Genomic DNA, 14,376 nt, shown 5'->3' on the forward strand with positions numbered 1-14,376 from the left:
TTTTCGGCAATCAGCCTTCTTTATGGTCCAGTTCTCACTTCCAAAAATCACTACTGGGAAAAGCATAGCTTTAACTATACGGACCTTTGTTGCCAAGGTGATGTCTCTGCTTTTTAAGATGCTGTCTAGGTTTGTCGCTGCCGCTGCCATACCTCCAGGCGATTTCTGTTCTCATCCTGAAGCAAAGTTCTTAACAGGAGGTAATATTTCTGGGTTAGCGGCTCCTCCTGGGCTCCTGCCTTGGGGGAGGAAAGAGCGGTGCTCCGCTTGTGCTCGGCTTGCCAAGGGTTAAAAGGCACAGAGCTGGGTTTCTAGAGAGGACAGGAAGTGGAGGCGTGGGGGGGGCAAGGTCCTCCCGAGCAAAAGCCCCTCCCTCCCAGTCCCGCCTGCCAGCGGAGGGGCTGCTTCCGTCTCCCTCTCTCTCTTGCAAGAGCTGCCTGGGGGTGAGTCTCGCCTCCCTCTCCCTCCGGGTGCAAGGGGGAGAAGGGGCTGCAGGGGAGGATGCCTGGGGGGCTGGTCAGATGGGGGGGGGGGCAGACATTCCCCAAAGCCAAGCCAGGGAGGGGGTCTTGGAGGGGGCCAGGGCTCTGCCCCGCTCTTCTTGCTTGGCTCCGTGGGGGAGGGGGGAGGGGGTCTTGGAGGGGGGAGCCTGCAGAGAGAGCCCTGGAGTCTCGATCAAGAGTTGAGGAGGAGGAGGAGGAGGAAGGGTCTTCTTCCTCTTGGCCAGCATCGCTACTGTGTCTTTTCTCCTGGCAGATCGAGGAGACCAGGAGACAGCAGAAACCGCTACATTTGTAGCAGGGCGATTGGAGCCAGATCTCTTATGATTGGATCGCTTTTCTAACGTAGCTCAGCCTTTTTCTTTCTTTAATCAGTTTGGTCATTTATACGGATGTCAGCCTCCAGGACGTACTTTGTATACCAAACTATATAGCAAACTATATCTGGTCTAGGGAACTATGCCCCACACATAACCCAGAGATGCATTTTCAATAAAAGCACACATTCTGCTCATGTAAAAACACCAGGCAGGTTTGGAGTACATTGTCAGGAGCAGGGCTAGGCAAACTGAGGCCCGGGGGCTGGATGCGGCCCAATCGCCTTCTAAATCCGGCCTGCGGACAGTCCAGGAATCAGCGTGGTTTTTCCATGAGTAGAATACAGTGGTACTTCGGGTGAAGTACTAAATTCGTTCCAGAGGTCCATTCTTAACCTGAAACTGTTCTTAACCTGAGGTACCACATTAGCTAATAATAATAATGTGGCCTCCCTCTGGTGCCGTGCAGCCAGAGCACAATTTCTGTTCTCATCCTGAAGCAAAGTTCTTAACCCGAGGTACTATTTCTGGGTTAGCGGAGTCTGTAACCTGAAGCATATGTAACCTGAAGCGTATGTAACCCGAGGTACCACTGTATGTCCTTTTATTTAAAATGCATCTCTGGGTTATTTGTGGGGCATAGGGATTCGTTCCTTTTTTTCTCTCTTCAAAATATAGTCCGGCTCACCACATGGTCTGAGGGACGGTGGACCGGCCCACGGCTGAAACAGGTTGCTGACCCCTGGTCTATAGCTCTCCTTCTGGAGCCAGAGAGGATAATCACTTCCAAGGGCACCATTTAAGATGTAGAGGTTTAGCCTGAATGCTGTTTGAGCCAAGCAGATGCCTGCAAAGTTTGATTTCTGATCTTTGGAACAACGGGTGAGGAGGAATCCACTGGCTTCACGGTTGGGAGGAGAGCATTTGTGCTGTGCATAAAGGGCATGATCATTAGGGCCCAGTCTGGCATTGAGATCCCCTCCTAAAACTACAGATGCCTTTGGGTTAAGCAAAATAAGGTCAGTGGTATAAATTTCCCTTTCAATCCGCAAGTCTCTGATCTGAGATTTCTGCCTCATTGGGGTCACATCAGCGTAAATTACCAACAGGGCCTGGTGGCTGAATTGGATTAACACTGCCCTGGCTTATGACTTAGAATCATAGAATCATAGAGTTGGAAGAGACCACAAGGGCCATCGAGTCCAACCCCCTGCCAAGCAGGAAACACCATCAGAGCACTCCTGACATATGGTTGTCAAGCCTCTGCTTAAAGACCTCCAAATAAGAAGACTCCACCACACTCCTTGGCAGAAAATTCCACTGTCAAACAGCTCTTACTGTCAGGAAGTTCTTCCTAATGTTTAGGTGGAATCTTCTTTCTTGTAGTTTGGATCCATTGCTCCGTGTCCGCTTCTCTGGAGCATCAGAAAACAACCTTTCTCCCTCCTCTATATGATATCCTTTTATATATTTGAACATGGCTATCATATCACCCCTTAATCTCCTCTTCTCCAGGCTAAACATGCCCAGCTCCCTTAGCCGTTCCTCATAAGGCATCGTTTCCATGCCTTTGACCATTTTGGTTGCCCTCCTCTGGACACGTTCCAGTTTGTCAGTGTCCTTCTTGAACTGTGGTGCCCAGAACTGGACACAGTACTCCAGGTGAGGTCTGACCAGAGCAGAATACAGTGGCGCTATTACTTCCCTTGATCTAGATGCTATACTCCTATTGATGCAGCCCAGAATTGCATTGGCTTTTTGAGCTGCCGCGTCACACTGTTGGCTCATGTCAAGTTTGTGGTCAACCAAGACTCCTAGATCCTTTTCACATGTACTGCTCTCAAGCCAGGTGTCACCCATCTTGTATTTGTGCCTCTCGTTTTTTTTGCCCAAGTGCAATACTTTACATTTCTCCCTGTTAAAATTCATCTTGTTTGTTTTGGCCCAGTTCTCTAATTTGTCAAGGTCATTTTGAAGTGTGATCCTGTCCTCTGGGGTGTTAGCCACCCCTCCCAGTTTGTGTCATCTGCAAATTTGATCAGGATGCCCTTGAGTCCATCATCCAAGTCGTTGATAAAGATGTTGAATAAGACTGGGCCCAAGACAGAACCCTGTGGCACCCCACTAGAGGGCTTGAAATGGCACGTAGGGTAGTGGAGACTAAGACCCCCAGGCCCCCTTTCGCTCTTCCACGCTTTACCCCTAGATCTGCCCCAGTTGAGAATGAATGAAATCCATTGAGTAACAGCTCATCCGCTGTCCACGTTTTCAGGATCATTGTTTGAGATGGTTGTAACTGTGTCTCCTTCTGTGATGAGGGAGAAGGTGCTGTGCCATCATGTTCCTGCTCCTCTGTTCTAGCGAGGAGACTGGGAGAATCAGTGCAGCGTGGTCAGCAATATGTGAATTCCAGGCAAGCAGGGCTGCCATCTCTTCAGCAGGGGAGACTTCCTTTCACTTGTCCGAGGAGAGGAGAGGGGAACTGTTTCTCCTGCGAATCCGGTTCCCTCAGGGCCAGGTGGGACTTCTGAGATGGGGAAGAACATGGGGCTCTATTTCCAGGTTGGGCTTCTTCAAGTGCTTGTCAGAGGTTTCTTTTGCTTGCAGGGCAGATGCTTTGGGGAATCAGCTACTTGGGGTTGTAAAGATTCCTTGTATACTACTGGGAGTACAAGATTCCCAATGGCTTCACTCACAAGGTTCATAGGAACGTGCAAGACCACTCACCACAACAAGGTGTTGATCCAGCGAGTGAGAAGTACATTATTGCTAATTTAACCGGGGACAAATACCATCAAAACACCAGAAAATATAAACCAATAATAATAATAATAATAATAATAATAATAATAATAATTTATTATTTATACCCTACCCATCTGGCTGGGTTTCCCCATCCACTCCGGGCGGCTTCCAACAGAATATTAAAAGCTTCCCTAAACAGGGCTGCCTTCAGATGTCTTCTAAAAGTCTGGTAGTTGTTTCTCTCTTTGACATCTGGTGGGAGAGCATTCCACAGGGCAGGAGCCACTACAGAGAAGGCCCTATGCCTGGTTCCCTGTAACTTGGCTTCTCACAGGGAGGAAACTGCCAGAAGGACACTGGACCTCAGTGTCTGGGCAGAACGATGGGGGTGGAGACGCTCCTTCAGGTATACTGGGCCGAGGCCGTTTAGGGCTTTAAAAGTCAGCATCGACACTTTGAATTGTGCTTGGAAACGTACTGCGAGCCAGTGTAGGTCTTTCAAGACCGGTGTTATGTGGTCTCGGTGGCCTAACTTCCAAATCTAACTTCCAAAGCCAGTCCGTCATTAATTTATTATGTCCCACATCCTTCGCCCATTTTATCATAACGCATTTGACCTGGTCCTCTTTGGTGTCCCATTCCAAAAGCAGATCATTTTTTACAGCTGTTTTATACTACCTTCTACTATTTCTCTCTGAAATCTTGACATTTGATAACTAAATCCTTTCTTTTCATGATTTTTAAAAGTTTCATTTAGTTGTAAATAGTGTAACCAGTCTATTACATTTTCTCTTACTTCTTCAAAGTCCTTTAATTTTAATTGGTTGTCAGTTTCAGTTAACAGCTCTTTATGACTATGAAAACTTTTATGAACTTTTGCCTTATGATACCATAGATAAGCATGCCTGGTGTTGCAGTCTTCAGGTTTGGGGACAAGATGGTGACTGGTTTTTGCCCCAAGTTCTTTCCATAAGCCCCACTGAGTTCAATGGGATCTATTCTCAGGTCTCTACTGTGCAGACCATGCCGGTCTTACGAAGAGGGGAGAGGAGTAAACAGAGGAAATTGGAACCACTGGAAATGTTTATAAATGGGGTTTCTGTTGGGAAGGGGCTGCCCCATTTGTGCTTTTCCAGGGGCAGGAGAATCCAGTGAGAGCCAGTGTGGCGCAGTGGTTAAAAGCGGTAGACTCGTAATCTGGTGAACCGGGTTCGCATCTCCGCTCCTCCACATGCAGCTGCTAGGTGACCTTGGGCTAGTCACACTTCTCTGAAGTCTCTCAGCCCCACTCACCTCACAGAGTGTTTGTTGTGGGGGAGGAAGGGAAAGGAGAATGTTAGCCGCTTTGAGACTCCTTCGGGTAGTGATAAAGCGGGATATCAAATCCAAACGCTTCATCTTCTTCTCTTCTTCTTCCCTGCAGGGCCTTTGAGGCTCCCTTTGCTTCTTCCTATCTCCCAGGACCCTGCAGCTTGTTTTGGCTCCTTGACTCTTCAGGAAGGATGAAAGAGATGGATCCTGCAAAGCTAGCGGGGATGGAAGGGGGAAGATGGACGGTTGACCTGGTCAGGTTGTCTCCTGCATCCCTCCTCACAACCTCTGAGCGTTCCTCTCTAGGGCTCTCAGAGAGATCTGGTGAGTTCCAGGGGAGGGGAGATGGGGACATGGAGGGATGGAGCCAGAGAAGTATTGGGGCTTGCTCACCCTGGGGGTGGGGGGAGGCAGACAGGCAGGCGGAGATTGAGAAGGTGAGCACCTTTCTGGGCTCCACCACCTGCCTGCCTGCGCCTTTGTCATCTGCAGGGAATCTGAGCTAGGAATACATCACAGCTCCCCGGCCACCACGATGTATTGGCAGCTCAAAATGTCTAATACCAGTGCCGTGACCTGAATGCCCTACCAATGTCAAAAAACTTACTGCTCCATCACACAGCAGTAGAAGCAACGAACTCTGCATGAGGAAGTCAAGGAGGAGAATCGTGGGATCCTGGACGCTCTTGGTAAAGCTCCCCGTTGGATCATAAGATCAGTTTTGAAATTTCATACATACATCCCCCCCAGGAGATCCTACAATATAGCTCCCTTTCTGTTCTTCAGACATAGAATATTCTGCCAGCTTTAACTTTTCAATGATAGTTACAATTCTGTCACATGACTCTGGCAATCTTTCTTTTCTTCATGTCTTTGACCAAAAAAGTTTCTTATTAAATTGCGATGACATCTTCTAAATTTATAAACTTTCTCTAAATTGTGAAGAATTTCTCTGGCAGTAAGACATCTGCCTCAATACATTGTATCATTTCAAATCTGTATAACACTGTTCTCATTCTCCTATTCCACTGTGTAAAACTTCCTATGTGCATCCTAAAAATTTCTTTCTACTTTTCAATCTGCCTTTAAAAATTGTTTCTGAGAGGATAATTAAGAGTACACTGGCAAAGAGGTAAAAATGTTAATGTCAGTTTCTGAGGTAAAACGTGTCACTTTACAACTCTGCACCTGTCTTTCAGGATGATTCGTGGTTTTCTGGATTTTGTGAGCCCCAAACCCATTTTCTGTGGTATTTATATGTGTGGAGGTTGCCCTGGGTTGTTTGACCCTTGAAAAACATAGCTTTTATTTATTCTAGAAAAGACACCACAAGATTCTCTGTTTAGAGTTTATACAGAACACATTACATTACTTGATATACTAAAACACGTTTGCATGTGCTTATATCTATCTATATCTATTATGTATTGATTTTGATTATTTCTACATTTATTCCATTTTTTATTCAAGACAATAAGCTCAGAAATCCAAAATAATTCAACATCAAATAATGCTGCTACATTAGGTATGAAGAGGGAATTACAAGTGCTTCTATCTATATGAGACTTTACAGACTTTTTCTGAGGCACATAGCAGCATAAAGCAGGCAGCAGGTGCTTTCACAGAAAACCTCTCTCTCACTCGACAGTTGAGACCAGACCTAACTGAAAAAACGGCCTTCTGGAGTGACAGTCACCCTTTCCATAGCAACTTGGAGGCAACATTCACACACAGAGTTCTTAGGGAAGTTGAGGTAATTTCTGTCAGGTTTGGGTTTCTGTTTTAGCCTCTGCCCGTTTTTTAAAGAGAAGACCAATGTTAGAGTTGGAGTGGATTTCATGATTGTGGCAACAAAAATCCGTCCTAGAAAAGAGGTCGACAAATGCTGGTCGACAAAGGCCACGACTTCTGTAGAAAGACCTCACATCTTCTGTTCTTCCTCTTTGACAAATTTTCATTAGCATTGTTCAATAATTGGGGGCTCCGTTTCTTCCTGAGGATCTAATTAGTTTCTGTCTTTGTTGTAGGTCGTGATGAATTGGAAATGAAGAATGGGGGAGACCATGACAAAATCCACACAGTGGAGAAGCCAAATCAAAATTGGGAGTATGGAGAGAGCTCCAGTCAGAGTTCCCGTTCCCACCAAAGAACTCAAAGCGGGAAGGAAGGCTATCAGTGCTCAGAATGTGGGAAGAGCTTCAGTCGGAAGGGCAGTCTCACTTCACATCAAAGAATTCATACAGGGGAGAAACCCTATCAGTGCTTGGAATGTGGAAAGAGGTTTCGTCAGAGTGGGGATCTCACTTCCCACAAAAGAATACATACAGGAGAGAAACCTTACCAGTGCTTGGAATGTGGAAAGAGCTTCAGTCGGAAGGGCAGTCTTACTTCCCATCAAAGAATTCATACAGGGGAGAAACCCTATCAGTGCTTTGAATGTGGAGAGAGCTTCAGTCAGAGTTACAGTCTCACTTCCCATCGAAGAATTCATACAGAGGAGAAACCCTATCAGTGCTTGGAATGTGGAAAGAGGTTTCGTCAGAGTGGGAATCTCACTTCCCACAAAATAATACATACAGGAGAGAAACCTTACCAGTGCTTGGAATGTGGAAAGAGCTTCAGTCGGAAGGACAGTCTCACTTCCCACCAAATAATTCATACGGGAGAGAAATCCTATCAGTGCTTTGAATGTGGAAAGAGCTTCAGTCGGAAGGACAGTCTCACTTCCCACCAAAGAATTCATACAGGAGAGAAACCCTATCAGTGCTTTGAATGTGGAAGGAGCTTCAGTCGGAAGGACAAACTCGCTTCCCACCAAAGAATTCATACAGGAGAGAAACCCTATCAGTGCTTTGAATGTGGAGAGAGCTTCAGTCACAGTTACAGTCTCACTTCCCATCAAAGAATTCATACAGAGGAGAAACCCTATCAGTGCTTGGAATGTAGGAAGAGCTTCAGTCGAAAGGACAGTCTCACTTTGCATCAAATAATTCATACAGGGGAGAAACCCTATCAGTGCTTGGAATGTGGGAAGAGCTTCAGTCAGAGCACCCATCTCACTTCCCATCAAAGAATTCATACTGAAGAGAAACCCTATCAGTGCTTTGAATGTGGAGAGAGCTTCAGTCACAGTTACAGTCTCACTTCCCATCAAAGAATTCATACAGAGGAGAAACCCTATCAGTGCTTGGAATGTAGGAAGAGCTTTAGTCGGAAGGGCAAACTCACTTTGCATCAAAGAATTCATACAGGGGAAAAACCTTCTAAGTGCTTGGAATGTGGGAAGAGCTTCAGTCGGAAGGACAGTCTCACTTCCCATCAAAGAATTCATACAGAGGAGAAACCCTATCAGTGCTCAGAATGTCGGAAGAGCTTCAGTCGGAAGGACAGTCTCACTTCGCATCAAAGAATTCATACAGGGGAAAAACCTTATAAGTGCTTGGAATGTGGGAAGAGCTTCAGTCGGAGCACCCATCTCACTTCCCACCAAAGAATTCATACAGGGGAGAAACCCTTTCAGTGCTTTGAATGTGGAGAGAGCTTCAGTAAGAGCACCCAGCTCACTTCCCATCACAGAATTCATACAGGGGAGAAACCCTATCAGTGCTCGGAATGTGAGAAGAACTTCAGTCGGAAGGACAAACTCACTTTGCATCAAAGAATTCATACAGGGAAGAAACCCTATCAGTGCTTTGAATGTGGAAAGAACTTCAGAAGGAGGGCAGGTCTTATCCACCATCAAAGAACTCATACAGTGGCACCTCAGGTTATGAACTTAATTCATTCTGGAGGTCCATTCTTAACTTGAAACTGTTCTTAACCTGAAGCACCAATTTAGCTAATGGGGCCTCCCGCTGCTGCCATGTTGCTGCCTCACGATTTCTTTTCTCACCCTGAAGCAAAGTTCTTAACCCGAGGTATTATTTCTGGGTTAGTGGAGTCTGTAACCTGAAGCGTCTGTAACCTGAGGTACCACCGTACAGGGCATGAAGTGTCTAGAAATGTGGAAACAGCTTCTCTTCCAAGAGGCGTCTAGCTTCCCATGAAGAAATTCATGTGATTGAGCAGGTGGTTGCTGAAGAACTCCAGGCATGCCTGGAGGATGGGGACCATTTGGATCCCTTCCAATCGGGAATCAGGCCTCATATTGGGACTGAAACTGCCTTGGTTGTGCTGGTCGATGATCTCCGGCGTGCTAGGGACAAAGGTGAAAGGTGTTTCCTGGTTCTGCTGGAGCTCTCAGTGGCCTTTGATGCCATCGACCACGACATCCTTCTGCACCGTCTAGCGGAGCTGGGAGCTGAGGGTTATACAGTGGTTCCACTCCTTCCTCCTGTGCTGTGTTCAGAAGGTGGGGGGGAATGAGTGTTCAGACCCCTGGGCTCTCACTTGTGGGGTGCCTCAGGCTTCTGTCCTCTCCACCATGCTTTTCAACATCTACATGCAGCCGCTGGGAAAGATCATCTGGTGGTTTGGGCTGGGTGTTCATCAGTATGCACATGATACCCAGCTCTAACTCTCTTTTAAGTCAGAACCAGTGAAAGTGCTGAAGGTCCTGTGTGAGTGTAATAAACATGTTTCCCAGCATATTATATACATCATCTTGCCTACTCTGTTGTTTGCAGATGCAGAACACTGCAGCAAATGTCCAGAAGACCAGTATCCAAACAAGGATCAGTTTCAATGTCTTCCCAAATTGATCACTTTTCTGGCTTTTGAAGGCTCTTTGGGAATAGTCCTGGCGTCCATTGCTCTATTCTTGTCCTTAACCACTGGTTTTGTGTTAAGAGTCTTTATTAAATACAAACACACTCCCATCGTCAAAGCCAACAACCAGGATCTCTCCTACATCCTCCTGGTCTCCCTCCTGCTCTCCTTCTTGTCCTCCTTCCTGTTCCTTGGGCAGCCAAGAAAAGTCACCTGCCTTCTCCAGCAAATAGCTTTCTGTGTGATCTTCACAGTTGCAGTTTCTTCTGTGTTGGCCAAAACCATCACTGTGGTGCTGGCCTTTCTGGCTACTAAGCCAGGGAACAGGGTGAGGAGATGACTGGGGAGGAGTCTGGCCAACTCCATTGTCATTTTCTGTTCCAGTGTCCAAGTAATCATCTGTACCATCTGGTTGGGATTCTTACCCCCATTTCCAGACTCCGACATGCACTCCCACATGGGAGAAATTGTTCTGCAATGTAACCAAGGGTCTGTGGCCATGTTTTATGGTTCCCTCAGCTACATGGGCTTCCTGGCTGCCATCTGCTTCACGGTGGCTTTCCTAGCCAGGAAGCTGCCTGGGGCCTTCAACAGATGTGCACCACAACAGCTTTGAAACCCATATACATGTCATGAGCATATAGCTTCTTAGATGTAAACATTACTTCCATTTACATAAATCATGAATGATGTAAGTTCAGAATTATTGTGTAAGTGGCCACATACAGCGAGCCTTGTAGTCAAAGTAGAGATTGCTATTGACAACAGTCCCAAGGGAGCTAGACTGTCCAATAACTAAACACAGGTTCAGGTCCAATGAACTGAGAAAGGTTCAAAGTCAAATGGACATTCGAAACCTTTGATAAAGATCCAGGATTGGAGTTCTAGGGTCGGTTCCAAAACGACAGTCAAGTGGAGCTCCTGAAAGAACCATACCGTCGTCCATCAACAGTGACAGTTGAGCAGACACTGAGTCTCTGCCTTGCTTCCCTCCCAGTCTTAGTTGACGGTGTCAGTATTTTCATCCCTTCCATTGCAAGGATCACCAGATCATGTTTGTTTTACTTTCTGTCTGTGAGAAAGGAGGGGGTGGAAGCTACTCTTCCAGACTTCCGTCTCCAGTACTATGTGCTTTTCCTTTGATCTGTCTAGAGAAAGGATGGCAGCATGAAAGCTGCTTCTCTCGTACATGTCTGTTATGTTCTTTTAGTTGTTTAATCAGCAGAAATAAATTAGGTACGCTACAAAACCTCCACAGCTTTGCTTCCGTTACTCTGCTGTATTTGAGGTGCTCACATGAGCGAGTCCACAGCACCAGGACCTATTCCTCAGGAATGCTGTGTTGCTGTTCCTGCGTTCCTGCGATCGGAAGGTCGGAGAAGGTGCTTCCGTCACCCAGCCCATGCAGGCGCTGAAGACGTGGGCTGAACATGGGTGTACGGAAAGACGGACCTGAGCTTGCCCTAGCTGTCTCTCTCCTCTTAAGAAAACATGTGATTGTCACCTGCCCTGAACTCACAGAGAAGGGGGCACCTCCGGTTCTGGTGATGTGTCCACTTCCCTTGGCTCCTGTGAACTGTTGGCTTCAATGTCCTCTGAGGTCCAAACAGTACCTCCTAAGTCGCCAACCTCCCCTTCCTCTTCTTCGGCTTGCTTCTGTGAGTACCAATTACAGCTATACCCCTCACTGGGACCCTCTTTCCCTTCCTTGATGTCCTGCCAGTTCATGACACTAATGAACCCTACTGATCTTTAGGCAGCTAGTGCCTCTCTGAGGTCAGTATGACTGCTTTTGCAAATAATGTGCAGTTGAGGTATGATTGTACACCCACAGATATTTTTTCAAAGGGCCAGTCAAACAACGTCTAGTCCAACTGTTGTTAGGCAAACATCTTCCTCTGCTTCTTCAAATCAAATCAAATCAAATACATTTATTGGCATCATAGTATAAAACGTTTCAGGTCACTGGAATAATTAAAAGGACAAGGGTGAAACCCCAGAAAGCTTCGGTAGCTGAACCATTACATAGACTGTTGCAGAAAAAGAATGTGTGGCAATGGGGGCAGGGGCAGCAGAAGGCTTTTGACTCCTTGTGAGGAATGCTGAGTAGCAGGAGCGTCCTTGCTCATTATGATGAGTCAAAGCCGCTGGTCCTGGCATGTGATGCCTCTCAATACGGCCTGGGGGCGGTGCTGAGTCATACGGAACCGGATGGGTCGGAAAAGCCCATCTCTTTCTTAAATGAACCAATAGTAGCTGTACCCTTTGAAACCAAAAGGCAGTTACTTTACCCTAATGCAAATACGGACAATAATAATACAGATATAGAATCCTTTGACTCAGTACACAACAATAAGGTCACGCCATAATTGTGTGCACTTAGATATTCTGCTACACCCTAATTCCCGAAAGGATGGTTTGTTGGGAACCCTTTCAGGTAAAATTGTGGTAAAAAAAGAAGCTACTGGAGCAGTGATATCTTTGTCCCGATCTGCCAGGAGAAACTTAATTTGAATTCTTCTCGGAATTGTGTGCCGGAGGTCCAACATTTTGCTCAGCATCAGTTGGCGACGTCTGCTGTGTAAAGAGCAATCTAAAAGAATGTGGTCCATTGAATCAGGTACTTCTTGGTTGCAGGCACACAAACAGGCTTAATATGGAATATGTGAGAATCTGCCTTTAGTCACTGCAGAAGGGAAAGCATTTAATCTCGCGAGCATAAAGGTTCTTCGATGGGAAGGGAGTAGTAGATCCTTTAGATATTTGGCACAGGTTCCGTAGGATGTTGGAATATCTAAGGTAACAAGTGCTGTCTTTCGTGGCCGTAAAGCCACTGCTTGATTAATTGTAAGTTTCGTCACATGCTTCAAGGCTCTCGAGAGCAATGCCCAAACTATGAATTTTATCTTGAATTGCTCTATACCAGGCAAAGGCAAACTCGGCCCTCCAGATGTTTTGGGACTACAACTCCAATGATTCCTAGCTAACAGGACTGGTGGTCAGGGATGATGGGAACTGTAGTCCCAAAACCTCTTCCCTTGGAGTTTTTCCCCAGCTGGTTCCTCCCAACATTCCTCTGCATCAAAACCAGTCCATGGCACTTAACTTGCAGGAAAAAGCACATACACAAGAGTCACGGTCAAGGTTTCCTTTTTGGGCAGTGGCGGGAACTTCCAGCCCATGAGCCACCTTAGGTAAAAGGTAAAGGACCCCTGGACAGTTAGGTCCAGTCAAAGGCGACTATGGGGTTGTGGCACTCATCTCGCTTTCAGGCCGACGGAGCTGGCGTTTGTCCACAGTTTTCCAGGTCATGTGGCCAGCAGGACTAAACCGCTTTGGGGGCAACGGAACACCGTGACGGAAACCAGAGCAGCGCACGGAAGCGCCGTTTACCTTCCTGCCGCAGCGATACCTATTTAACTACTTGCACATTGACGTGCTTTTGAACTGCTAGGTGGGCAGGAGCTGAGACAGAGCAACAAGAGGTCATCCCGTTGCGGGGATTCGAACTGCCAATCTTCTGATCGGCAAGCCCAAGAGGCTCAGTGGTTTAGACCACAGTGCCACCCGTGTCCTTGTAGCCACCTTAGGGCTGCCAGGAACTCCCCATTTAACCCACAGGGCTGCTGTTTTGATCAATCCATACACACCTGCTTTATACTTGACACGCTTTTAGGGTTTGGATGCCATCTCAGAGCAGTCCAAACTCACTGCCAAAGGTTTGCTTCTATACCACAACCCTCACCATGCATGTACAGTGGTACCTCTGGCTGGAAAACAGGATCCATTCCGGAGGCCTGTTTGCAACATAAAGAGAGTGCAACCCACAGCAGCACGTCTGCGCACATGCGGATTGCGATTTGCCACTTCTGCGCATGCGTGAGCGGTGAAACCCGGAAGTAACCCTTTCCGGTACTTCCGGGTCGCTGCGGGACATAACCTGAAATAATATAACATGAAGCAGATGTAACATGAGGTATGACTGTAGATTCCCCTCCCCCATATTTGTTGACCTCTGGAGATGAAAATGCAGGGAAACCTGTTCTCTGGCAGTGACAAAACAGAGAGCCAATGGGAAGGAGCAGAGGGGAGAGAGCCAATCCGGGAGGTGGACCCTAAGGCCTACCTTCCATGCTCTGAGGAAATTTCAGAAGGAATATCCAGATGGAAGATATGAATACAGCTGATGGAAAGAAAAGGGGGAAAGTGACTGCTGAACCTGTTTTTAAATTCAAAACGTAGCTGCAAAAGGAAACATTTTATGTGGAAATTTGTGCTCCAAGCTTGCCCTCTGGAAGTGTGTGTTTTGAAGCACCCTCCTCTCACGGCATGTCCTGGTCCGGTTCATGGGCGATCAAAGTCCTGGCTGGGGACCGGGGGCAAGATGGCGGGGTGGAAGCAGGAACGGGAGTCCAGAAGCCAGGAGTCACAAAGCCAAGGGTCCGAGGATCAAGAAGCAAGGAGTCAAGGAGCAAGACAGGAAACGTTGCTGCAGCAAAGAGCCGAAGGGAAATGCTGACCTTATATCCCTTCCCAGCTCTTGCCACCAGGTGCTGTGAGTTACCAATTGGCCTCACCTGTGCGGCCGCACCTTGCCTCTTCAGAACTTAGGAAGGCCCCAGTTCTGCTCACAGGGCCTGGCTCCTGCACGCACTCCTGACACGGCAGGTATCAAGTGAGGCAAAGGCCAACAGGGGCTCTGCCTGGGACCCATGTTCCCTCAGCCTTACCGTACACACAGGATTATCTCCATCTGTGCCTCTTTACGCAATTTCTATCAGAATGCTTCAAAGCCT

General features: G+C 47.1%; 1 protein-coding gene across 1 annotated transcript; it reads left to right on the top strand.

Moving 5' to 3' along the window:
- Positions 1–386: 386 nt before the first annotated feature.
- On the top strand, positions 387–10,756 carry LOC308469552 (uncharacterized protein). Its single transcript, XM_080992175.1, has 4 exons — positions 387–443; positions 3,179–3,335; positions 4,986–5,197; positions 6,901–10,756. The coding sequence occupies exons 3-4, from the start codon at positions 5,065–5,067 to the stop codon at positions 8,679–8,681; spliced, it is 1,914 nt and encodes a 637-aa protein (XP_080848301.1). The 5' UTR covers positions 387–443; positions 3,179–3,335; positions 4,986–5,064; the 3' UTR covers positions 8,682–10,756.
- Positions 10,757–14,376: the final 3,620 nt, after the last annotated feature.

Source organism: Podarcis pityusensis (assembly GCF_964106645.2).
Source record: "Podarcis pityusensis genome assembly, chromosome: 2".
Lineage (NCBI taxonomy): Eukaryota > Metazoa > Chordata > Lepidosauria > Squamata > Lacertidae > Podarcis > Podarcis pityusensis.

Bases quoted from the DNA above. Each gene is read 5' to 3' on its own strand.
- LOC308469552 (XM_080992175.1), top strand. From the start codon at position 5,065: ATGAAAGAGATGGATCCTGCAAAGCTAGCGGGGATGGAAGGGGGAAGA. The intron at 5,198-6,900 runs GTGAGTTCCAGG...TCTTTGTTGTAG, and splicing joins AGGGCTCTCAGAGAGATCTG to GTCGTGATGAATTGGAAATG.